Source organism: Puma concolor, chromosome F2, assembly GCF_028749965.1.
Source record: "Puma concolor isolate L17-30 chromosome F2, mPumCon1.1.hap2, whole genome shotgun sequence".
NCBI classification, from domain to species: Eukaryota; Metazoa; Chordata; class Mammalia; order Carnivora; family Felidae; genus Puma; species Puma concolor.
Genome location: NC_141684.1, coordinates 54,870,697 through 54,897,850, shown reverse-complemented (window position 1 = coordinate 54,897,850; position 27,154 = coordinate 54,870,697). Strand labels below are relative to the sequence as shown.

Genomic DNA, 27,154 nt, shown 5'->3' with positions numbered 1-27,154 from the left:
CAGCTCAGGTCATGACCCCAGGCTCATGGGATGGAGCCCCATATCAGGCTCTGCACTGATTGTGGAACCTGCTTAAGATTTTCTTTCTTTCCCTCTGCCCCTCTCTCCTGCTCATTCTCTCTCTCTAAAACAAAGAGAGAGATAAACAAACAAAAAACCATCAAATACCTTACCCAAACTGAGAGGCTACCACCCTGGAGCCCAAATAGCAACTCTAGAAAAGTAACCAATCAAAGACAGGTTGCTCCCAGCAGACACATAACAAACTTCAAATTCACAGGCTACTAAAGTGGAAGTACATGTTTATTAGCTGGCACTGTTTTAGCTGCAAGAGACATAGATACAAATTTTAACCTGTTTAAGAAAAAAAGGGGAATTAATTAGGAGGGTTCTGGAGTGTTTTATGGACCTAAAGAGAGTAACATGGTGAATCAAACCCAGGAACTTGAATCACATCAGTCCCTACATTTTCAAGTCTCTGTTCTTTTATATATCTTCTTTCTTCCTTTTATATTAATTACTTTAATTTTCATAACCTATGAAGTAGATACAACTAACAGTTCCATTTTATGGATGAGGACGATGACCCTGAGTAGGTTGTTCAAGGTCATAAACTTAAGAAAGTGGCATAGCCAGGATTCAAACCCTAGCCATCTATTGCCAGGGTCCATTAACTTTCTATTATGGAATATTTTAAAGATACACAAAAGTGGAAAAACTAGTACAATTAATCCTATGCATGGACTAATCTAGCTGTGACAATCTAGGATACACACACACACACACAAGGCTATAACAATCATAAACTTATGCTCACTTTGTTTCATATATACCCCTACCAATTACTCCCCATTGGTACTGATTATTTTGAAGGAAATCCCTTAATTTCATTTCATCCATAACTATTTCAGTGCGTACCTCTGAAGGAGAAATTTTAACATGATGGCAACACCCGTATTAGTCCTAACAATTAACACTTTCTTGACATCATCAAATATCCAGTCCATGTTAAAATTTCTAGTTGTTTCATAACTTTTTTTTTCTATAGGTGATTAATTTCAATTGGGATCCAAGTGGTATCCAAACATTACATTTGATTGCCATATCTCTTAAGTCTCTCTCTCTCTTTTTTAAGGGCCTATACTTATTTAGATAAGACCTAAATAGTTATACTTGAAGTAGAAATTGACAGATGGCATAAGACATAGAGAACTAAAGTAAAATGGGAATTCAGAAATAACTTTTGGTGACAGTTACCAAGAATAATATTCTCGATCTAAAAAAAAAAAAAAAAAAAAAAAAAATTACAGGGCACCTGGGTGGCTCAGTCAGTTGAGCATCCAACTCTCAATTTTGGCTCAGGTCATAATTCCAGGGTTGGGGGATTGAGCCCTGTGTTGGGCTCCACATTGAGTGTGGAGTCTGCTTAAGATTCTCTCTCTCTCTCTCTCTCTCTCTCTCTCTCTCTCTTTGCCTCTGCCTGTCTCCCCCACCCCACTCATGCTCTCTCTCTCTCATAAAAGAAAAACAAAAATACAGTGGAAGAGTACATGATGCCTATTAACATCCCATGTAAAAGACAAAGAATTCTTATACCTTGTTGTCTTTGAAAAAGAGAGAGAGGGCATGAGTAGGGGAGGGGAGTAGAGGGAGAGAAAGAGAGAGAGAGAATTTTAAGCAGGCTGATATGCTGGCAGTAAGTAATGATCACTGTCCACAGCAGCAGATAAACATAATATGAGCCACATATGTAATTTTAAATGTTATAGTACCCTTATTTGTAAAAAAGTGAGAACAATTTTAATAATCTATTTTATTTAACTCAGTATGTCGAAAATACTGTCATTTTGATACTTAACTAAAAAATCATTAATGATATATTTTATATTCTTATTTTCATACTAATTTTTCAAAGTCTGGTGTATTTTTTCCACTTATAGCTGGTAGGTGTTACAGTCTGCTTGCCCTGGCCCATGAGAGCTGACTGTGAGCATCTCATCCCATCTACATTTAGGACATTCCACTGGTAGCTCAAAATGGCTATGGTGATAGTATTTACACCACAGCAAACATCACAAAGCAGGGTTTTTTCCACCTCAGAGAGCCAGTTATTAAACATTTAACAGTATACCACTGGTTAAATCACATCTCATTTCGGACCATCCCCATTTCAAGAGCTCAATGACTATGTACGGCTAGCAGATATTGTATCACTTAGCCCATTATGGGGCATGGAGTTGAGTGTAATCTATCCTACCATTTCTTCTCTGCTAATTAGCTAGAATAGTCCTACAGAGAAAAATTTTCCTCGTTAACTTTTTAGTTATCCTAATGTATAGTAAATTCAAGGAAGGCAACATACAGCCTCAATTATTTTCCTTTATTAACTAGTATTCACAATAATGAGTTGATTCCACAGCAAAAGTAACCAATTAGTATTTTTTGGTAGCATTATGAGTTCATAGATTCCAACATATTTGATCGTTTCAATCCATTGCATTTACTATTTTTATTAATGCTCATATTGTCCCATCTTTGGCCACTGGAGGCTTCTTTAAGTTCAGAACCCACATTTTAGACTGCTAAGCCACCACTAACCAACCAGACTTTATGTCTTTTAATTTCAACCATTAGAAAGTAATTGACCTTATTTTCTAGATCAAAAGTACAAAAAGCTTGGGATTCATTGACCTAGCTTGTTTCAAGGTCCCGCCACTATGTACAGCAATGTCACATGGGAACTTGGCAACTCTGTTAGGAATCAAGGGTGAGGCTATCCTAGAAGAACAATCACTTGGTAGACAAAACAATAGATGTCCACCATCACATATTTAAAAGATTACCCAGAAAATTTTAAAGCACATCATCCTTTTCATGTCATTGGTTGGTTGCTTTGTTTATTCATTCAACACATATCTATTAAGAATCTGTGATATTCATGGAACTATTATTCTGACTGTAAAAGTTAGTTTAAAAAAAACATAAACCTATGTGAAATTCTTATTTTGTTTTCTTTTTATATTTTTTTCTTTTTATTTGTTGCTGTTATGCGTTTATTTTTTTTTAATTTTCCCTATGTGAAATTCTTGAATCCACAAAGATGTTTGACTCTATCAAACTGAAAGAGAATGAGTGTTAAAAACATTGATATCCTTTAGAAAGTACTCATAGGCTCTTTAGAAAGTAGCACAGAAGGCATAATTGCACATATGTAAGGAGACAGAGAGCATCTTTTTGTTTCATGTGAGTTCAAGAAAGAGGCACTTTTACTCAGATCGTCCCTGAGATATGAAAACTAAATTTTACATTAAATGACCTCATTTAAAATTTTCTATGCCAAAATTAAATGGGACAACAAAGAGTTCTAACAGAGCAAGTGTGGCCCCTCCAACTTCTTAGTATCCCCTCAATGAAATCTCTGAGAGCAGTAACATTCATCCAACATCCCTGCTAATCAACTGGAGATTGGGCAGATGAGTATTTTAGTCATGGTCATATGCTTGCACAATCTTCAGTGAGCAAAATATGAAGAACCTATTTTCTAGTAAAATAGAATGCACAATAACCAAAACATTCAAAGAATGAATTGTTAAAATTCACCAGGTACTCCAAAACAAGCAAAGAAGTACTTTCAGGATTTTCTTTTTAAAAACAAAAATATCAGCAAATGTTTCAAAACTGAAACTTAACTGACCTTAAAATTGTAGTTGTCTTGAAAAAAAGAAAAATTGTAGTTGTCTTATAATATTTATGGTTTTTTAATAAACTTGCACATTTGTAGACAATTTTTTTTTATTTTTTTTTTCAACGTTTATTTATTTTTGGGAGAGAGAGACAGAGCATGAACGGGGGAGGGGCAGAGAAAGAGTGAGACACAGAATCGGAAACAGGCTCCAGGCTCTGAGCCATCAGCCCAGAGCCTGACGCGGGGCTCGAACTCACGGACTGCGAGATCGTGACCTGGCTGAAGTCGGACGCTTAACCGACTGCGCCACCCAGGCGCCCCGACAATTTAACAAACACAACCATAAAACATGCTAGCAGGGAAAATAATTAACCTGAGGGAATAAATGGGGAAAGTTACCAAGCAAAAGAAAGCCTAGATTTCAAGATCCCTCCAAATAGGAAATTGTTATCCTGTTCATTTTATTTTAGAATCTTGCTTCTTTTTTGTGGGTGGTGGCTACAGGGAAGTCTAGGAGATAATGTAAGGAAAATAAAAATATTATGGATTATATTTAAATTTTTTCATTCAAAATAGAAATAACATTGAGAGAAAAAATGTGTACTTTTAGAACTCAAATGATGTGTTTTATTGAAAACTGTCAATAAAGGAAAGAATATGGTATAACTAGTCATTCTTTTTATTTTTGTAATACTGATGACTCTAATTGTCCTGTGCTTTGAATAACAGTATACATTCCTGGAGATTTTCCTTCTAAGAGGTACCTGTACTTCTCTGGGAAATGTTTTTTCAGTCTAATATTTAGACTTTCATTTACAAGTGTGCTACTTAGCAATTCTGATTTGGTTAGCAACATTTAAATATATTACTTAGTCATTTATGATAATTTAGCACTAAAGATAAATAATCATACTTACTCATATTTGCTATATTCATTTGAATTATAGACTTTAGTGATTTTTAGGGGACTTGAAAGTATAAATGAGAGTTATTCTCCTGGTTTGGTCACTATATTTTATGTTATCAGTACCAATATAATCTGTTGCAAATTCAAGTTGATGATACTATTGCTTCTAATTGTATTCTATTGTATACACTAATAATAATACACTGTCATTTTTTCAGTCAACATCTACAGAAAGATTGCCAGTGTAATAGACTATGTTAGTGTGTTATAGACACAAAAGTAGATATGACATAATGTTCCTTTAGAGAGTTCATAGTGGTGGTGCAGAAAAATCCATACCTAGCCATATTAACATAATGTGATAAGGGGCAAAGATAGGCAGGGGTCTTGGGTATTACAAAGGCACAAAGGTGTGTGTGGGGGGGGGTAGGTCGGTAGGTAGGTAAAAGACTTTCTAGGAAGAGATGATAACTGAGGTAGGTTTTATGAAAGAATTAATTAAATGATGAGAAAGAAGGAGGGTGCTCCAGACAGAAATAGCGCCACTGCTAGAGAGCAAAGTGAAAGATAAGAAGTAGAGGGAGATGATAAGAGATTAAAATAGAAAGTCAGATGGAGGCCAGATCATAGAATTATTGAATTCCATGTTAAGGAGCTTGAACTCAATCTCACAAACGATGATTCACTGAAATGTTTAAATAGGGAAATGAGGGGTGCATGGGTGGCTCAGTCGGTTGAGTGTCTGACTTCGGCTCAGGTCACGATCCCATGGTTCGGTTCGTGGGTTTGAGCCCCGCGTGGGGCTCTGTGCTGACAGCATAGAGCCTGGAGCCTGCTTCGAATTCTGTGTCTCCCTCTCTCTCTGCTCCTCCCCCACTCATGCTCTGTCTCTCTCTCTCTCTCTCTCTCCTTCAAAAAATAAATAAAATAGTTTAAATAAATAAATAAATAAATAAATAAATAAATAAATAAATAAATAAGGAAATGAGATAGTAAACTATAGACAGGGCCAGACCAGAGACTAGAAGTGTAGTTAAGAGGATGTCATAGTATTCAGGATGAGAGCTGATGAGAGCCTGAACTAGGAGAGTGATAGCAGAGTTGGGGGTAGGAAAAGGATTCAAGAACTAGTTAGGAGGAAAAGTGCATAAGAGTTGGTAATTGATTGAACATGGGACGTACAGAAAATGCAAGACTTAAAGACAATTGTGAAGCATAGCACCACACCAAGTACAACAGAGAATACAGGAGAATGAATAGGCTTCACAGGAAGTGATGGCTTCAATAATTTTAGATTTGAGTGTGAGGTGTAACTGTAGCATACACATAGCAGCCAATCAGCGCTCTGCAGAATGTTTTGACATATAGCTCTAGACTTGATGTCATTACCAAGTGGCAGTTAAAACCATGTCAATGGGTCAAGCAACTCAGAATGTAGTGAGAATTTTTCCCTCTCAACTCACTGTGAAATTATATTTTTAGAGTGCTTATCTCCACTTTTAACTGTGAACTTTAGATCCAGTACCTATCATGAGTGGATCAATCTACTTGATTCATCATTGATTTATGTATCTTTGAGGTTGTCTTCAGAGTCTAGACATGGAGGCTTATGTTAAGTGAAGAAGCACAAAACAAAACAAAGACAAGCAAAGTATCTAAAATTAAATGTATTGGCAATTCTTCAGGATTATTTCTTACATTCCAGTGGCTCAACAATAACGCCCAACATATTGATTTCTTGTGGAACTTTTAAAGTAGCAGCTGAATTCTTTGTTTAGTTGAAAGCAACTCTATTATTTTTGTTGACTTTTAAGTTAAATCAAAACTATTTTCTGTGCAGGCTTCAAGGAAAGAACATGAATAAAACTCTTACAATGACATTTCAGAATCATGTGTGGCAACCATGCAGATTAGCACTGACACACTTTCCAAGAGCTACTAAAGACAGCCTTTATGCAACTGGGCAAAATGAGTGGGTGAATAGTTTTGTGTGTGTGTGTGTGTGTGTGTGTGTGTTTCATTTTATTTTTTTTTTTAATTTACATCCAAGTTAGTTAGCATATAGTGCAACAATGATTTCAGGAGTAGATTCCTTAATGACCCTTACCCATTTAGCCCAACCCCCCTCCCACAACCCCTCCAGTAACCCTTTGTTTGTTCTCCATATTTAACAGTCTCTTATGTTTTGTCCCCCTCCCTGTTTTTACATTGTTTTTGTTTCCCTTCCCTTATGTTCATCTGTTTTGTCTCTTAAAGTCCTCATATGAGTAAAGTCATATGATATTTGTCTTTCTCTGACTAATTTCGCTTAGCATAATACCCTCTAGATCCATCCACATAGTTGCAAATGGCAAGATTTCATTCTTTTTGATTGCTGAGCAATACTCCATTGTATATATATACCACATCTTCTTTATCCAGTCATCCATCAATGGACATTTGGGCTCTTTCCATGGTGTGTGTGTGTGTGTGTGTGTGTGTGTGTTTTAAGTGGAGCCATGACCTCTGAGATTTTCTGTTGTTTTCACTATGATCTATAAACTGAACAAAGTGCTATTTTCTTTCTCACAGAAGCAGTCCATTACTTGTCTGGCACTAAGGCACTGTATCGGAATGAAGCCATAGCTCCTGTTGCTTTTAATGGCAAATACGGGCTACCTGTGCCTCCTTTCCTATGTCCCATGTCCAAGGTAAACAATTTGATATAGCAATTCACAGTTCTAATTTTCGAAAATTCTAATTTGCCACAACATTTTTTCATGATCTAGGACCCTGCTTCAGAATCCTTCTAATCACATTGCTAAGCAGTAATTAAATTACCACCAGTCAACTGGAGCTGACAAGCAAGAAGGAACTTGAGTGCTACTGCTGGTCAAGACCTTCCTTTTCCACATTTGACTTAAGGCAGGCATCAAGTGTGATTTTCCTTGAGATAAAAAAGTGAACTGAGAATATAAAGATAACCAGAACTGTGTTCCTTCTTCAAGGAGCTCACAGTGGAGTAGGGGAGATAGACATGTGAAATAACTGAGGATCCTTCACACTAACAGTTTAATCTGACTCTACAGTTTAACCAAGAAAGGGGAGATGAAAAAGAACAGATGCTTCATCTATGTCACCCTATGCAAGTACATGGAGTACAGAGCTTTTACCTCCTACCCAAACTGAAACCAAGGCAGATAAACTTATTTCATTCAATCATCTAAAGGTATTGAGAATAATCTCTTTGAAATGTCACAATCAACATGGATTTAATGTTAACAATAAATACAAAAATTTAGCCGGTTACACATAAATAGCCAAAATAATTGGTTTACTAGAAATCCTGTATTTGACATGAAGTCCAAGCATAGCACTGGGATACATAAAGTTACCACATAAAAATTTAAGAAAATTCTTCCATGATCCTCAAAGTGAATCTCAAAAGCACATCTAGGAACGGACTCCACAGTTAAAGAAGGATGTGGAGAAAGTGGAAGGGATTTGAGAGTCACAGAGATGATTAAAGGGTTGGGAAGATGGGAGCTAGAAATTATTTAGCCTAAGTTAGAGAAGACTACCGGGTTTCTTAATAACAGTATTCAAGCAGAGGAAGGGTTGTTATATACAAGATGATGAACAGCTGCTTTCTATCTCAACTGGAGAGTGGACAGAGGAAACAGACTTTGAATACAGCATGATATACCTAAGTTAGACATAAAGAAGAACTTTTAAGAATGAGGATCATTGGATAAGAGACCTCAGGATCCTCTTATTATTTTTTTAATGTTTACTTATTCATTTTGAGAGAGAGAGAGAGAGAGAGAGAGAGAGAGAGAACGCACATGTGTGAGCAGGAGAGGGGCAGAAAGAGAATCCCAAGCAGGCCCAATGCTTTCAGTGTAGAGCCATACAGGGGGCTTGATCTCACAAAGTGTGAGATCATAACCTGAGTGGAAATCAAGAGCCGGATGCTTAACTAACTGAGCCACCCAGGCACCCCCAGGATCCTCTTATTGTACCTATTCCTTAAATGATGCTGTTTCACAGGGTCCTTTTCAAATTCTTTATCTCTTTTCACTTTATATGTTGTCCTTAATTTATTTCATTTACTCTGATTTAAATTACCTAGTATAAGCTGATAATCCCCAACATACATCTATATATCTTTTTCTCTATATCTCCAATCCAGACCACTTTGCAAATGGCCTCCTGGACATCAGGCTTCTGTCTTTTACTTGTTCAACTGTCATAACTGATAACCCTGTCTCTCCAGTCTTCAATTCCATTCTCTGGTCTATATGATGTTCTGAACCTTGGTTTCAGCTGAGGTCATGATCTCACAGGTTTGTGAGATCGACCCCTACGTCGGGCTCTGTCCGCACAGGGCCCACTTGGGATTCTGTCTCTGCCCTTTCTCCACTCATGGGCGCACATGTTCTCTCTCCTCCAAAATAAATAAATAAACTTAAACAAAAGATTTAAATAAATAAATAAATAAATAAATAAATAGATAAATAAATAAATAAATATTAAAAAGCAAGTCCAGTCATTTCCCTGCTTACAATTTTCTGACAGACCCCATCATTTACTTGCTTTCCAACATTTTATCCCTTAACCTATCCAATATCATCCCTGTCACTCACCAAATGTTATTAATTCCAAGATAATTTCACCCCTTTCATCCCACTCTGTCTTTACAAGTCTGTGCTTTTTTTTTTTAAAGTCTTTTTTTTTTTTTTCCCAACGTTTATTTATTTTTGGGACAGAGAGAGAGAGACGGAGCATGAATGGGGGAGGGGCAGAGAGAGAGGGAGACACAGAATCGGAAACAGGCTCCAGGCTCTGAGCCATCAGCCCAGAGCCCGACGTGGGGCTCGAACTCACGGACCGCGAGATCGTGACCTGGCTGAAGTCGGCCGCTTAACCGACTGCGCCACCCAGGCGCCCCAGTCTGTGCTTTTTTAAGTCTCTGTATTATTCAGTCTTCCTAGAACACACTTATCTCCTTCTTTCTCTGGTTCAGCTTCAGTCCTAGGAATTTTTCATTGACCTTACCACATTGGACTAGTGGCCATGAATAAATGCTCATGAATTTCCATGAAAACTTGCCTTGAATAATTTAATGTTGTAGTCAGTATTAATAAGAGCGGTTTCCAGACTTCAGGTTCAGTAATTGCTCATTTAGAAAACATTTAAGTAGCTTGCTAACAGAATCTAATGATCAACCTTCAAAAGTGGTATATATCAGACTATTGTGTTTATCACACTAGCCTCAGGCTGCTGTTCGTCTGACACTTCTTGCAGCATTTCCTCTGGCATTTCCATATCACTCTCCCATTACCGTACTAGTGCCTTTTCTACATCTCTTAGCCTGGCACAATTATTGATACATATTTAGACACTTTATATGCAGCCTCTTGAACTCATTTCTTACAATACTCCTATGAGGCAGGTAGTGTGCTCACTTTACAGGTGAGAAAGTCATCACCTATCCACAAACAACATATATATATGTGCATGTGTGTGTGTGTATATATACACACACACGTATATTCTATGGGCTCTGGCCTACCTAATATGTCCTCTTAAATACCTCAAAAGAATCTCAAAATGAAATTTCCAAAACATGAATTCATACCTTTACTCCCAAATCTTGCTCTTCTGATGTTACCTGCTTAGTGAATAGTGGACACTTAAGAGTCATCCTCCACACTTTGCTCTCTTTTAATCCCCATATCCAATCCATCCCCAATTTATATATATAAGATTTTCTTCCTAAATATTTCTTAAATTTGTCTAGTTCTCTCCAACTTTACCATTATTAGCTGAGTCCAAGTTTTCATCATCTCTTATAACAGCCCCTATATCCTTTGGTCTTCTTCTTATCCATTTTCTACAGCCAAGAGGATCTCAAAATCCAAATCTAATCATGGTACTTCACGCTGTCCCTTCCTCCCACCTCATTTAAAAGCTCTTTAGCAGTTTCCCATTGTTCTTATCAAAAAGACAAACTTAAAACTGCTATTCAATGGATCATATCCATGCATCTCAAATTCACCTATTCTCACATCCTGCTCCCCTTCCTCAATTGCTCCAGGCACTCAGGATTGCTTTCTGTCCTTCAAACCCGTGATGACACATTGTTCGCAGGCCTCAGCACAGACTGGAAAGCCATCTCTCTTCTCCATTTCACCAAGTTAACTTTTAATCATCCTTCAGATACCACTTTCCTGGAGAAATCTTTTCGGATTACCCTCAAAAACCAAGTCTAATCTTTCTATTTCTAAAAGCCCATTTGTTTCCTTCTTCTCTTCTTTGTATTTGTTTTTGTGATGATTTGATTATCAACCTCCTCCATTAGATTGTAAGCTTCACGAGAGCAGGAACTGTTTATTCTTGTTCACCATTTTATCTCTAGTACTTATCTCTACTACCTGGCATGCAGTGTTGGAAAAATTGAATAAATTAATTTGTTGATTTATATTTGGTAAGCACTGATCTAAGTGCTTTACATATATACTTTCATTAAATTTTCACAACAGACTTACCAGGTTACTACCTTTCTATTATTAACTCCATTTAGAAATGGGAAAAACAGGGTCTAAAGATATTAGGTAATTTTCCCAAGACTCACAAGTTGAAAAGTTAAATCCTCTACAGTAAAACTATATGCCCAACATTTTGTGGATACCTTTGGAGACATTAATGTATTAATTAATGTAACACTGAGCACATGAGCAGGAAGAAGTCTCTGAATCATGAATTGATCATTTGTGTCTCTTGAGCAAACCTGAAAATCCTGAAATATTTAAGAGTCAACAACAGAATCCCACGGTTGTTAGGTCAGGTTACTTAAACAGAAGAAAAAAGTAGGCTGGACCTAAATTGTACTTGTTCAGTGAGCCTAATTGTTCCACTGACCAGTGAGGCATAACTTTGCACAGTACAACACTGACTGTGACTGGCCTAGGGGAATGTATCTCAGAGCAGTCAAAAAAATTTATCAAGCCAAAATTAATTAATTGATTCTCACTTCACCGAAAAGAAAACAACTTACCTCACTCACGTTCACTGTCTTTGTTCATGCAGAAGACTCTGCTGAGCCATTGTAAGTAGTGCAACTACTTTGAGCAGTTTATCCAAAAGTGCTTCTGAGTTTTTCCTTCTCCACCTACACTGTCTGGTCAACTCCTTTTGAGAACAGAGGTATAGTGGCATAGCCATTCTTTATGGGTCTTGTTGCAAGAGTAATATATCAAAGTTCAAGATGAATTTTATGTTGGTTGATCACGAATGTTCGGAAGAGCTTCACCTTCATTTCTGGAAGTTGTGTTAAGGATTTTTAAATTATCATTACCATCTTTTATGAAGTTATTGTCATCATGACTACTGAATTCTTACTACATGTAGGAGGCTGATAGATACGTAATCTTCAGGTTACTACAGAGAAAGTCTTCAGAATTCCCACTAGCTTTTCAAGCAGGACTTGAAGAAGTAGAAATAATTTGTTGATCTCAGTAGTATTTTCTCAGATCTGCAACTCAGGTTTGGGCATTCCCAAACTGGGCTTGTTCACTATATTTTAAATACATTAGAGTTTGGATACTATCTCAAACCAACTCAGAATAGATTGCCAATTATTTTTCAATAGAACATTTATCTGGAAGAACTTAGCTTGTTTACTAAGAGAATTTCTTCCTAGTGAATGAATCTACATAGGAGGCCAAATTAAAGATCAGATTGTTGGATGAGCCTGTAATTAGGAATTAGATGGTATTAAGAAGTATCCGATTTAGTCATTTCCTTGCTTAAAAAATCTTTCAGTCTTGCCATTGCTTCAGGAGAAAAAACAAATTTTGTATTGGTCTCTCCCCCTTCTTTCTTTTCAAATCTCACCTCAAGCATTTCTATAGTCCAAACACACTTGAACTACTTAAAATGTTCTTACTTCTAGGATAATTTTCCTTATATTTTGGTAAAATTCATGCTTTCATCTATATTCCCTAGCAATTCAATTTTTAAAACCAGCAATAATCATTTTATCCTCCATGTTTCCACAGCAATTTGTACATATCTCAACACTTAACCATTATAATTATTAATTTTACATGTTCCTCTCCTTCATTGAAATGGGAGTTGCTTGGGGGTTGGGACAATCTTATTTACCTATTAAATCCTGGTGTTTGGTACACAGTAGAAATTCAAAACTTGTCTTTAAAATGCTTGTTGGTTACGTTCACTAAACTAGGTAGTAAAATGAATATCTCCATTCCTCAGTAAGTCCAGAATATTCTGTTTTATAAAATAAACATTCCTATTTACATTCTACAAGACTGGTGTTTCTCTCAGGATTTTGAATCTTGTGAGTTAATAAAAATAACTTTTTAAAAACATTTTAGGAAGCAATGAAGCAAAAAACATTAAAAATAAAGCCACCATTTGTTAACATCATAATTTTAAAATATATCTTAACTCTAAACCATGAGAAAGGATATAATTTAAAATAATAGCCTTTTAAATTGAACAAATTTAACTTTATGAAAATTTTTCTAGGTTATTATTTTTTTTTCTTTCCCAACTGGTGAAAATTAGCATTTGGGACACACTGAACTAGATCAGTGTCCCCCCCAAAATAATTTTAAAATACTAGGCACCCTTTCATACATTTCTAAGATAGCACTTGAGATATTTTCATTGTAAATTCAAATTATTGTAATGAATGTCATTTCTGGCATGTGATAGATATTGACACTACAAAATAAAATATCTTCTTAGAAAAATCCATTCAAGGGTAACTGGGTGGCTCAGTTGGTTAAGCATCTGATTCTTCATCTCAGCTCAGGTCCTGAGATCAAGCTGCTCATTGGGCTCTGAGCTGGATGTGAAGCCTACTTAAAAAAAAGAAAGGAAGGAAGGGAGGAAATCCATTCAATGGAATCTATATACTACAACTGATACCCATCATTATTCATTTAAAAATATATGAACAAACTGTTGGAAAATTTACATTATTCCTTTACTTCCATTTTACTTCCACACAGTTTTATAATATGACACTTATATTTAGAAGTCCGTTATCAATTAAAACTTAATTTCAACATTTCTATAACCCTAAATGTATAAAATATCCTGAAATGAGTTACCTTTATAATTACTAGTGAACATTTGGTCAAAGCAACATAAATATATTGATATTAAACATGATATAAACATTTACTGAAAATACATTTCTTAATTAGCTGAGTTTCTTCAACTAATTAATGTGGTAAGAATTTGTTTGCTAGGATGAGAAATAGTTTGTCATACATTTTATTCCCTTTTTTCTTCTTTTTAAGACGTGCTGAGAATATTTGTTCACAAAAAATTATGGATGAGGGAAATAGAAGGGGTTTGTTTTAACTACGTCACAAATTCTTTAAACTCCTTGAAGTTACATGCAAAAAACCCTTAGTGATCTATTGTTGAAAACTATTTTTAATGATTAGCTGACACTTTAGTTAGGTCCGTCTTCATTTTTGTTTAAAGGAAAAGCTGAAAAACATTTGTACAAGGATAGCTACCAAGTAATTAGGGACATTTTACTTTCTGTGTCTGGTGTCCCTTTTCCATCCTGGGGCAATATAACACAGTTAATATTAGGGATGGGTAAAATGTGTTTGCTTTTTTTTTGTTTTCTGTTTTTTGGGGGTTTGTTTTTTGTTTTTTTTGTTTTGTTTTGTTTTGTTTTGTTTGAAGGGGGAGAAAGGTTTGTGCAAGGTGGAGGTAGGACCAGAAAACCAATGGGGGACGGGCTCTCTAGCGGCTCAGTTTTAGAAAAACAGTGATATGGAAATTTAAAGGCTGACAACTAATTCTCTTAAAAAAAAAAACAAAACAAAACTACGTGCTGGTTACATAGTTCTTAGAAATTCCTTGGAAACCTCCAGAGCTGAGCATACTCCAGTTTGAAGAGCACTGGAATATACCTGAAAGTATATTAATTCTATTAGCTTTAGTTTCAAAGTGTGGTATTTTCTGACTTTGACACTACCTCCAAATTCTGGGGGAAGGAACTTATTTGCAATTTTTAAGCCCTCTGTGAAATCATTATGTGAAGTTGTGTAGAAAGTCCTGCTTTAGGGGCGCCTGGGTGGCTGGCTCAGTCAGTTAAGTGTCTGACTTTTGCTCAGGTCGTGATGTCACAGTTGGTGAGTTCGAGTCCCGAAGTCAGGCTCTGTACTGACAGCTCAGGGCCTGCAGCCTTCTTCGGATTCTGAACTTTTTTTTTTTTTTTTTTAATGTTTATTTATTTATTTTGAGAGAAAGAGAGAGAGTTCACCAGAGCAGGGGCGGGGGAGAGGGAGAGAGAGAATCCCAAGCAAGCTCTGAGCTGTCAGCACAGAGCCTGACATGGCTCTCAATTTCATGAACCATGAGATCCTGACCTGAGCTGAAATCCAGAGTTGGACACAACCAACTGAGCCACCCAGGAGCCCCAGCACTGTACTTTTAGGACCTTGGCATCTTTCTCTCTTCCATGTTTTCTCACCTGGTCCTTCTGAAGGGAACTAGTTTGTATTTGTAAACTTATGAAAGAGGTGGATTAGTGTGAAATCTGTGGCTACTGATCAGAGCCTAATTAATCAACCTATCAGGGAAATGAATTTGTGAACCAAACAGTTATCTGTACACTAAATATTTGAGATAGACCTCCTACAAAAATTGATAAAGTTTATGTGGTTTTAATAATTCAGTGTTCAATAAAAATAAATATTAAGCCTCTGCTCCTACCTTATTGTTCTCATTCTTTACAGTCGATATAAAAATTCATATTGTAAATATGATCTATTTTTGAACAAGTCATACATACAAAGAAGGCCTTTTACTTTTTACTTCATCTGAGTACAGTGAACTCTTATTTGTGATCAATTAAAAGACAAATAAACTGCAATGACAAAATGGTTAGCTATCATTAAATTCTGGATTTCAAATATTTTTTTACATAGTACTCACCTAGGGGCACCTGGGTGACTCAGTCAGCTGAGCCTTGGTTCAGCTTGGGTCATGATCTCATGGTTCATGGGTTCAAGCCCTGTGTCAGGCTCTGTGCTGGCAGCACAAAGCCTGCTTGGAATTCTCTCTCTCTCTCTCTCTCTCTCTCTGTCCCTTCCCTGCTCACACTCTCTCTCAAAATAAATATTTTTTAAAAATTAAAAAAAATAAATGACACTACCTAATTTTTAAAATAAATAAATAAATAAATAATAAGTTTTTAAGTACACTCCATGCCCAACATGGAGCTTGAACTCACAACCCTGAGATCAAGAGTCATCTGTTCTACTGACTGAGCCAGCCAGGCACCCCTGAATTTTCAAATATTTTTAATTAAAAGCAAAACTTCACAGATGAAACATTTCATTTATTTATATTTTTAAAGACCTAGTTTAGTTCTTAAAAACTTCAAAACAATCTTCCTACAACTGTACACTTTATAAAAATGCCTTACACTGTATAGCAGGTACGTATTATCAACACTTAACACCTATTGTATTTCTGTTCTAGTAGTTCATTTTGATCTATGTTTTAGTCTTTTGTTGAAAGTTCAAGATTGTGCATACTTAGTATTTGCAAATTTGCACATTCATATATGATTCATTCAACAAATCCTTACTAATTATCTGCGATGTCATAGTCACTGTTTCTACACACTATTGAGTCAAGCCAGAAAGAGTCCTTGACCTCATGGAGTTTTCGGTTTATTGGGGGAACATGCAAGAATCAAATAATTACACATGTTTAAAAACTACAGTTATGACAAGTGCTGTGAAGGAGAGTTAAAAAAAAATACAAGAAGAATCTTCAATAGCATATATGAATGTTGGGTGTGTGGTGGGGGGGGGGGGGGTGGTTAGGGAAAGTTGCCCTGAGGAAGTGATATAAGGATGAATGTGGGTTAATTAGGAGAAAGGAGGGAAAAGCATTACTGACCTAGAACAACAGCTTCTACAAAGGCCAGACAGGTATCAAAGCAAACATGAAGGACAGAAAAAGGCTACCTTCTGGAGGAGAGTGTTAGAGGCAAGGGGAGCTAGGCATGAGATGAGGCTAGAGTATGAAAGGCAGCCAGATCTTGCTGGACTCTACAGGCATTTAGAAAGTGTTTTTACATGTAGACAAACAGAAAATAATTGAAACCTTTGTAGGGTTTTAAGCGTGATTGTGGGTGGGGTGATAGGATAAGATTTGCATTCTGAAAAGATTACTGGCTTCACAGTAGGAATGGATTAGAGGGCAGGGCAAGAATGTATGGTTTACTGAGATAGACTCTTCTCTGAACATTTGCATATAAACTTCAGACTTTGAAAAATCAGGTTTTAAAGGGATTGGGATTTTCTAAGAAAAGAAACACTGTTTTTTTAGCTTTTAAATATTTTGTGTTTATTTTTTAGGAGCAAAGCAAAATGGGTTCACAGTGAGTATAGAAAAAGAAAAACGAACAGTACACCTTCCCAGAAGTCCTGGGTAAAGTTTGTCATTGATTATTGATGTTAACTTTTTCTCCCCAAATGAAAATAGCTTTATTGATATTTTTGATTATACACCCAATATAAGTTATATTTTCACTATAAAGCAGTACAGAAAATGTGTTAAGAAAGTTTTTTAGAAACTGAAGTTCAACTACTGACTGAGATAAGTATTGTCCCCATTCTGGTGAATCTTTTAAAACTACTCTCCATGCTAGTATTCACATATGAACTTATATATACATTCTAGGGACCATGGCTATCAATAAATATTAATAGGATGAATTAATTATTCCCATTATATGTGTTAATATATTGCTTTCTTCACTCAACAATAAACCTTGGACTTATAAAATGCCATATGAACCTTTTTAATGGCTAGTGAATAATTCATGATAAGTGTGTGCCATAATGTATGTAAACAACCCCACAGGATGGAAGCTCAAGTTTTTTAGGCTTATAAACAGTGCTACAGTGAATATCCTTGCACAGACATCTTAATAAACCTGTCTAGGATAAATTTCTAGAAAGGAAATTGCTGGGTAAAAAGATACATATATTTTTTTGTTTTGATACATATAGCCAGCCTAATGTTAAGCTATTCCTATTTACATTTCTAATTATGTTTATTTTGCTATACTTCTAATGGATTAAAAAAATTACTTATTCACTGGTGTTTTTTATGCACACTCCTCTGATTACTGGCCGAGTCTGCACATTTTCCCATACATTTATTACTTACTTGTATTTCTTACATAGTTTAAAAAAAATTTTTTTTAATGTTTATTTTTGAGAGAGACAAGCAGAGTGTGAGTGGGGGAAGGGGAGACAGAGAGAGAAAGAGACAGAGAGAGACACGAAGAATCAGAAGCAGGCTCCAGGCTCCCCAGATCCTGACATAGGGCTCAAAGCCATGAACCAAGATCATGACCTGAGCCAAAGTCAGACACTTAACCAACTGAGCCACACAGGCACCCTTCTTCTTATACAGATTTCTATGTCCTTTGCACACTTTTTTCTTTTACTAGATATGTGTTTGTTTTATTGATTTATAAGAGACCTTTGCTTATTAGTGGTATTAAGCCTTTGTCTGCCATATATACCCCAGATTTCTTTTTCCTAGTTCACTTAAAAAAAATCTTTATTATTAAAAAAAAAAGTTTTAAAATTTATATAGTTAGTTCTGTCAGCCTTTTTCTTTAAAATTTTTTTTTTAACATTTATTTATTTTTGAGAGACAGAGTGAGACAGAGCATGAACAGGGGAGGGGCATTGAGAGAGAGGCAGGACCCAGAATCTGAAGCAGGCTCCAGGCTCTGAGCTGTCAACACAACACCCAACATGGGGCTTGAACCCAAGATCATGACCTGAGCCAAAGTCTGATGCTTAACGGGCTGAGCCACCCAGGTGCCCCAGTCAGCCTTTTTCTTTAAGGCTCTCACTTTTGTGTTCTACTTAGAACTAGGTCTTTCACTGTCCAATATTATAAAAATACATCCCTAATTGTATTTTCTTTTGGTACTTTTTACATTTTCATGAGCATTTATGGAGAACAAATGATACTGACTTTATTAAAATTTTTCCTTTTATGAGAAATTCCTCTTTTAGGATTTATCCTAAAGAAATAATAGACACAAAGTTTTAGTTTCAAGGATATTCACTAAAGAATTTTTTATAATGACCAAAAAACTGTAAGCAATGATAAGTTCAACACCAGAAGACTGATTACATCAATTATGGTATATCCATAGCCATTAAAATGACACTAAAAATATTTAATCATATTAAAACATGTTAATAAACATAAGCACAAATATGCTAAGATGTAATACATAAACACCAAAAAACAATTTTAGCTAGGCACAGAAGAGTAAGATTGTATTTACACGACAGTGGTTAGTTTTGGTACCAGAAATAATGAGTGATCTTTTCTCTTATTTTTTTCTGCCATGAGCATGTATAAAGTATGAAAAAAGTTTAAAATTTAGTGTACCCTGTGATTACACAGTGTATAGTGGTGTTTTCGTAGCTACGGGTGCCTTAGACTAGAGATTGTCTTCAACCTTACAAATATAACTTTTGCTTCATCCAATAACCTTGAGCAAGTTGGTTAACCCTTTTGTACTTGAGTTTCCTCATCTTTTAAATAAGGATAATAATACCTATCTTGATTTCATTCAAAAGGAAGGTGTGTAGGGGCGCCTGGGTGGCTCAGTCGGTTAAGCTTCTGACTTTGGCTCAGGTCATGATCTCATGGTCTGTGAGTTTGAGCGCCCCCTCCCCCCCCTTCAGGCTGTGTGCTGACAGCTCAGAGCCTGGAGCCTGTTTCAGATTCTGTGTCTCCCTCTCTCTCTGACCCTCCCCCTGTTCATGCTCTGTCTCTCTGTCTCAAAAATAAATAAAAAAAACAAAAACAAAAACAAAAACAAAACAAAAGGAAAGTGTGTAACTGTTCATAATTCACTGTAAGCTATATAGAAAATATGATTTACATTCAATTACATAAACATCATTGCTTTTTTGGCTTAAACCCCTTTCTTGAGGTGTGACTGACATACAAAAAGCTGTACATATATTTCTTAAAGCTTTTATTTCTTTTTTAAGTTTACTTTTTTTTTTTTTTTAGTAATCTCTACACCCAACATGGGGCTCGAACTCATGACCCTGAGATCAAGAGTCCTATGCTTTTTTGACTGAGCCAGCCAGGCCACCCACAGTACTATTGAATGTATACAAATTGGAGATAAATACACACCTGTGAAACCATCACCACAATCTATTTCATAAACATATCCATCACCTTCCAAAGTTTTCTACTGCCTACTTTATTATTACTTTTTTTGTGATACAGACATTTAAGACCCACCTTCTTAGCAAAATTTTAGGTATACAGTACAGTATTGTTAAATACAGGCACTATGCTATACAGGAGATCTTTAAGACTATTCACCTTATATAACTGAAATGTTGCACCCTTTGACTAATACCTCTCATTTCCCTCTCTCCCCAATCTCTGGCAACAATTACTCCAATTTCTGCTTCTATGAGTTTAACTAAATACCTCATAGAGGTGGTATCATGCAATATTTTTCCTTCTGTGTCTAGCTTATTTCACTTACCATAATGTCCTCCAGTTTCAACCATATTGTTACAAATGGCAAGATTTCCCTCCTTTTTTAGGACAGAATAATATTCCATTGTATGTATATGATTATTGTTTTTAATGTAAATTCGATGGAAACATTAGTTCAATATTCTTACTTAGCTAAGGAAAGAAAAAAAGAAGAAACAGAAGAAAAAGTTGTCTACCAAATTAAACTGCAAGGGAAGATAAATTATTCAACAAACATATACTAATCCCCTACTATGTGCCAAGCATGGATTGGGATAGGGAATTATAAAAGTGAGTAACACATAGTCTCCATTCTCAGGTACTTCAATCTGGTAGATGACACATGTCAATCCCACAGACAGAATCATAGGCTATTGTCCCTAGAACTAAAGAGGCAAAGTGCCCCCACCAAAGCAGTAACTGTCAAGTTTGACTATCAAAGATCAGATGAACCAGGTATAGGATGTCAGCCTCACAGCAGTTATAGTGAGACAGTATCAAGGTAACCTACAGAATTTTACACAACCTAAAGTGAAATTAGGGGATAAATTGGTTGGGGAATGCCCCATTCTTGAGGGGTTCCCCTGGTAAGCATAAGGGGGAATCCCCTTAAATATGGTAGAACCCCCAACAGTAAATGTAGGGGCTAAGGGGAGAACAGATCCCTACTTGCTAGCAGGAGACTGGAAGGGGTGGGGGAATTCTTAAAAACTCCATTTACAGAACAGGAGATCCCCTTATGTTACTCAAAGTTCCCTCATACATACAGCTGTTTTGAGACGTTTGTGATTACTATCCTCTTGAACTTTGATTTTGATTCCATCTCCCTTAAGGTTTAGAGGAAGACCTTAATATTTCTTTATATATATCAGGAAGACCTGTATATTTATATAGAAAAAACAATAAAAATATAAATACATACACATACATACACCACACACTCACACTATTTGGCTGTTAGGAGTTCAATAGTCCTATAATTTAAGTCATTTACTTGTACCATTTGAATCTAAAGTTCATTCCCAATTAATCCATGTTTAAATATAATTCCAGACAGAAGACAAAGTGGATTTTACAAAATATAAGGTAAGATATATGTCTGAGAAAAATACAGTCCTGACACAATTCACACCAGTAGGGATTCAAACATTTTTGGTGGTTCTAGTGCTACCAGAAAGCAAAAATAATACTAGCAAAATTCCTATTATGTACTAAACATATAAGATGAAAAGAAGCAAAGATGTTCATTTAACAGTTTGGAATGAAAATAATTTGTAAAGTTGAAATAAAAATTCTTAAACCCACTTTCACTTACCATTACCTTAATCCTAGATGAGCAATTAACTTTAGTAACTCTTTTTATGGGAGAGGCACTGGTGGTTAAAATACAGTAAATAATGTATTTATTTGCAAAGTGCCTGGAATTGAAAAAATGCATTAAGGACAAAGTACTGTATTGTTATAGCATTCTTCCATATATTACATGGAAGCACATATTATATGTACCCCAACAGGCAGAATCCTATCTTCTCCAAGGTACAGATTAGGTCAATGTCATGAGTCTAATGTCTCAGACTTTCCAATAACTAAAACAAAGCAGGACAAAATGAAGAAAAAAAAAAACCACCAACAATGCCAATCTGAGGATTTGTATCAGAATTTGAAGCTGTTGATCACTGGTGGGCAGGTGACCATATGGATAGGTGATAATATGATCATTACTGGAAAAATAATTCAAAGCCAAAATCTTTTTGTGGCAGGTTAATGTATCATTCTTTACATTAAAATTACATTTCATCTAAAAGATAGAACTAATATTTTTTTGTTTCATATACAACACCGTTCATTTATACTGGTACTAAAATTATAGAGAATTTAAGTGGAAGTTGCTTTGAATAAATCTATACAATCAATAGCATATATGAGTCTGGATGTGCATGCATATGTATAGCCATTGAAAAATATTAATATTAATGGTATTTTATAATATGTCTGGGAAACTGCTTTTTAAAGCTAACCTTGAGAAACATACCATATTCCTTACTCCACATATATATTCAAATTTTTAAATAATTTTCTTATTTGAAACATAGAAATTTCAAAAGAACAGAATCATCAAACTTGAGGACCTAAAAATTGTAACACATGCTCTTTATTAAACATAAAATTTCCCATTAATATTTAATGCAGATTATTAAGGCCTCTAACCATAGATAATTTGTAATTGTAGAGTTTGTATTTCCAATTTTTTTTCTATGCACATTCTAACATATAGTAATGTAAAAAGTGTACCCTGTCATATAAATGTCCTTTTTCCCTTTTTCAAGAGTAATTATCTTGAACATATTTCATATTAGTTTGTGATTAAACTTTCAATATATTTCTTTAAAAAGTTAAAAAGCCTCGCCATAGTTTGAGAACATCTTTTTTTAACCTGAAATAGGTTTGAAAAAAAAATAATTTAAAATTTCACATTTTAAAACAATAAAACGAGTCTAAACACTTTAGATTAGCTAAATTTAGCATACTAAAATTACAAAAAAAGGAGAAGGGCTCTAAATTGGAAAACCTTCTTCTGAAAAACTCGACCAAGATTATGAGTTTCGTTTCTAGCTCAATCTGTTCTTTTAATCATTCTAAATTCCATACGCAATGTAAACAATTAAAAAATAAGTCTGAAAAATTAATTCTTGTCTTAAGACACACAGTCCTTGGAGTCGCACACAACGTCCGTAGAAGCAGACTCCTCCCCGCTCCTGGGGAAAACCCTGCCTAATATTTATAACGTTATGACATACTGTAATACTCACAAGGTGGTTGTAGAAGTATAAACACGACTGGAGTTATCTGATTGGCTGGTGGTGATGTAACACCCATGTCAATACTTCCCAGTGAACGCACGTGTTCGACCTTTTATTTAAATTTCCATTTCATCACAGCAATAAGACACTCGGGGCGGTGCATTTTCTGTGAAATGATTATTGCCTTGGGCCTGAGGTGGTGCCTCGCACACACAATGCTGCAGACGAGGAGGTGTCGGTGGTTGTAACCTCCTCGCGTGAAAGGCACCGCCTGGTCCAGTCTTTGTGAAGGAACAAAATAAGTTCACTTCCTTGGGTACCGCCACCCACCCCTAGGCAAATGACAAGGCTGGAGCGCAGCTCCCACCGCACAGTTATTTCTAAAGTCCCAGGTGAACTCGTGGCGAGAGAAGGAAAATGTGCGTCCCGGCCGCGGGTAGGTGCGTGTGGGCAGCGGGGAGGCGGCCAGACCCTGACACTCGCCAGCTGTTTGTCCTCCGCGTAGCCCGGCCCCGGCCGCACACGCCCGCCCCCTCCCCGAGACCCCCAGCCAGCCGCTCGGCCTTTTGTCCCCCGCCCCTCGGCCGACTTCCTTCCCCCCCGGCCGCACCCCCGCCCCCAGGCCGGAGGCGCGGCCCAGCCCCTTTCCCGGTCCCCTGGCGCCCCCACCCCACCCCAGCCCAGCCCCAAGCCCAGCCCCCCTCCCCCAGCCCGGCCCCCACCCTTTCCCCCTCCAGCGGTTACTGCTACCCCGGTGCATTGTGGGCGCACGGTCCGTTGTTCATTTGCCATTCGACCTCCGCCAGGGCCTGGTCGGACGGAAACGCTCCGCCGGCTTTATTGTCGGTTCGTTATGTGGCGGAGCCTAGCAGTTTAACGTGCCTCTCGCCCTCAGCGCCTGGGAAGCCGGCGGCGGCGTCGGGACTCCTCGGCGCACCGGAGGAAGGATATCTGTTTGGAGGGTCGGTGTGTGCGCGCGGCTTTAAAGAGGGGGCAGCGGAGGGTCTCCCCGCACTCCGCCTCTCAACTTCGAAGGCCCCACGCGCCCCTGGCTCGCTGCTCACCTCTCCGCCGCCCGCCCCCTTCTCCGCGCGGGACGCTGCCCGGAGCATAGCGGGGCGGGGGTGGAGGACGAGGAGGCGGCCGGAGGCGGCGGCCCGGCGGGCGGTGGTGGACGCGTGAGGCAGCCCCGGGAGCGAGCGCGAGCCGGGCGGCCGGGCGGGAGGGCGAGGCCGAGCCCCGCGAGACCGGAACGCCGGGGGTGGGGGCGGGGGCGAAGCCGAGGGGGAGCGGCGGGGAACGCGCGGGACGCGGCCCGAGGCCGGGCGCGAGCCGGGGCACCGGGCGGCGGCGGCGGCGCGCGCCATGTCGTTCAGTGAAATGAACCGCAGGACGCTGGCGTTCCGAGGAGGCGGGTTGGTCACCGCCAGCGGCGGCAGCGGCGGCGGCGGCAGTTCCACGAACAATAACGCTGGCGGGGAGGCCTCGGCTTGGCCTCAGCAGCCCCAGCCAAGACAACCCCAGCCGCTAGCGCCTCAGCAGCTCAATGGGCGGGGGGCCGACGAGGAAGTGGAATTGGAGGGCCTGGAGCCCCAAGACCTGGAGGCCTCCGCTGGGGCGGCCGCCGCCGCCGAGGAAACCAAGGAGTTGCTGCTCCCCCAAGACGCGGGCGGCCCCACCTCGCTGGGCGGCGGTGGCGCGGGGGGCCCCCTGCTAGCGGAAAGGAACCGTCGGACTCTGGCCTTCCGAGGAGGAGGCGGCGGCGGGGGTCTCGGCAACAATGGCAGTAGCCGCGGCCGCCCCGAGACCTCGGCGTGGCCCCTGAGGCATTTCAATGGGCGAGGGCCAGCGGCTGTGGATCTGGAGCTGGACGCGCTGGAGGGGAAGGAGTTGATGCAGGACGGCGCGTCCCTGAGCGACAGCACCGAGGACGAGGAGGAGGGGGCGAGCCTGGGCGACGGCAGCGGGGCGGAAGGCGGCAGCTGCAGCAGCAGCAGGCGGTCGGGCGGAGATGGCGGGGACGAAGTGGAGGGCAGCGGTGTGGGAGCTGGCGAAGGAGAGACTGTCCAGCACTTCCCGCTCGCGCGGCCCAAGTCCCTAATGCAGAAGCTACAGTGCTCCTTCCAGACCTCTTGGCTCAAAGATTTTCCCTGGCTGCGGTATTCCAAGGATACTGGCCTTATGTCTTGCGGCTGGTGCCAAAAGACCCCTGAGGACGGGGGAAGCGGGGACCTTCCTCAAGTGGGGCACGATGAGCTTTCGCGAGGGACCCGAAACTACAAGAAAACCCTTCTTCTGAGACATCACGTCTCTACCGAGCACAAACTCCACGAAGCCAACGCCCAGGTACAGTATATCCTCCTACTTTTTAAGGTGTTTAAAGGAAAGATTTATCAGCTAAAAAAAAAAAACCAAAACACTTTCCTGGGTGAAGGCATCATTCCAGTTGTGGCAATGAAGGGAGCTCGTGCGTGGGGGTTTAGAAAGCCTGGGAACAAGTTTTCAAAAGTTATCTGTGTTGGGGGTTGGGGGGAAGGAATGACAATTTTCTAATCGTAGCGCTGAATTTTTTTGATGACTCCTTTCTTTGTCCATGGGATTGAATTTTTTAAAACTTTAATAAAGTGAGTTTGAAAGTTTTAACCCCAAAAAGTTGATTTCGCGGTCAAAAATTTTATTAGCTGTGAGTTTAGAAACGCTGCCTTATGTTTCAGTCTTTCAGCATGCTGGTGGAAGTCAAATCTGGCAACTCTTTGAAGAATGAATTAAACAATTTCCTTAACCTTTGATGCTAACCCTTTCAGGAAAACGTTCAGCTGAGAAAGTTCTTTATATCAGGTCAGGATAATGTGAATTATGAGAGCAGTATGTAAATGTAGAGCAAGCTATTTGGGTAACACTCCCCATGAATAATTTTACTAAATTCATCTCTGTTGAACTTTCTTACCAAAGGCATGCTTTTGGTAAATTACTGTAGTTTTTCCTTGTTTCCTCCTACCCAGATTTTTGTGCTGAGATTTTTCTCTAATCCTCCCTTTTAAAAACCTTCTTGTAAATGCAGTTCATTTTACACTTAGCATATTAGAGATGTTTCACGTGAGCTTATTTCTATCAGGTAGTAGGTTGGTAGAGACTTTATTTACTAAACTGCTTGAAAACATAAGTCCTTAGTTACAAAACATAAGCTGTACCTTAGTTATTTCTTGTTTTAATATTTCCAGTCTAAAGATAGTAGTCTTAACATTTTGGTAATCCCTTTTCAAGCCAAATAGATGTTGAGCACTTATCGTTTAAGAGTTTTTGGACAACCAATGTGGTGGATGGAATTCATTTTTTTGTATTGGTAGCCATTCATTGACTTTAGAAAGTCAGCTTTTAGATACTAGTCTCTGTGTGTGTATTGGAGTGATCTTACTGTTCACAACACTGGAGTTAATTAGGCGCTATCCAATAACCCCCCCATAGCACAGCAGTTTCTCAGAAGTTAACTTTAAAGCATAGGGTTATTTTTCCCAGTGGAGAATGGCAATAGTCTTCGTACAAATTTTAGTTGCCTAAGCCCTAGAAGGAAGGTCACTTAAAGATATATGGCCCCAAAAGGTTAAGTAAATTGTCCTAAGTCTTAGAGTCCTCGATGACAACTGGGACTAGGGCCTATAAAGAATGTTGTAATGGAAAAAGAATGGGTTTTAGAGCAAATCTGGGTTCGGATCTCAGCTTTCTACAATTACTAGCTTTATGAGCTTGGGCAATGGAGTGAAATATAACTAGCATTTCCTTGTGTAATGTATGCCGAACACACATCACCTTACTCTGCAAAGTCATATTATTTTATAGAAGTGGAAGTAGAAGCTTTAAAGAGTTAAGTAATATATTAAGTTATTTTGTAAGATGATGGAGGAGGGGGACTTGTGAAAATGAAAGCATATTTTTCTAAATAATCATAGGTTGGTTATTCAGAAAACTACAAAAAGACAATGAGAAGGAATATATATATTCTTAATATACATGTGGACCCAGTTACTTTTCTTGTCAGCATAGTCTGTCCCTCTAGGCAAATCTGAATGGGAATGCAAAATATAATTAGCTGCTTAGTGAACCTGAAATCAGAGGAAGGGGAATTAGAATTAGTTGGATAACCTTATGATAGACTTAGTATGGTGT

At 38.3% G+C, this 27,154-nt stretch overlaps 2 protein-coding genes across 7 annotated transcripts in view; one reads left to right on the top strand and one right to left on the bottom strand.

Annotated features, from left to right (window-relative positions):
* Positions 1 to 285: 285 nt before the first annotated feature.
* On the bottom strand, positions 286 to 24,515 carry LOC147572027 (uncharacterized). Of its 5 annotated transcripts, XM_086695366.1 has the most exons (7): positions 23,741 to 24,515; positions 23,000 to 23,156; positions 20,957 to 21,067; positions 20,197 to 20,342; positions 11,632 to 11,894; positions 4,085 to 4,195; positions 286 to 354 (listed from the first exon to the last, which is right to left on the bottom strand). In XM_086695366.1, exon 1 carries the CDS (start codon positions 24,355 to 24,357, stop codon positions 23,842 to 23,844), a length of 516 nt encoding a protein of 171 aa, XP_086551492.1. In that variant the 5' UTR covers positions 24,358 to 24,515; the 3' UTR covers positions 286 to 354; positions 4,085 to 4,195; positions 11,632 to 11,894; positions 20,197 to 20,342; positions 20,957 to 21,067; positions 23,000 to 23,156; positions 23,741 to 23,841. The 5 variants fall into 5 exon arrangements, with proteins under 5 accessions (XP_086551492.1, XP_086551494.1, XP_086551493.1 ...); XM_086695368.1 differs by lacking the exon at positions 4,085 to 4,195; XM_086695367.1 differs by lacking the exon at positions 11,632 to 11,894.
* Positions 23,179 to 27,154, top strand: part of ZBTB10 (zinc finger and BTB domain containing 10) — a 37,343-nt gene continuing 33,367 nt past the window's right edge. The window contains exon 1 of one of the 2 annotated variants that reach the window (XM_025922888.2): positions 23,179 to 23,426. In XM_025922888.2, the coding sequence (XP_025778673.1) occupies positions 23,331 to 23,426 (96 nt within the window). In that variant the 5' untranslated portion in view covers positions 23,179 to 23,330. Of the gene's footprint in view, positions 23,427 to 23,971; positions 25,337 to 27,154 lie in introns of those variants that run through there. The other variant, XM_086695363.1, reaches the window with a different exon arrangement.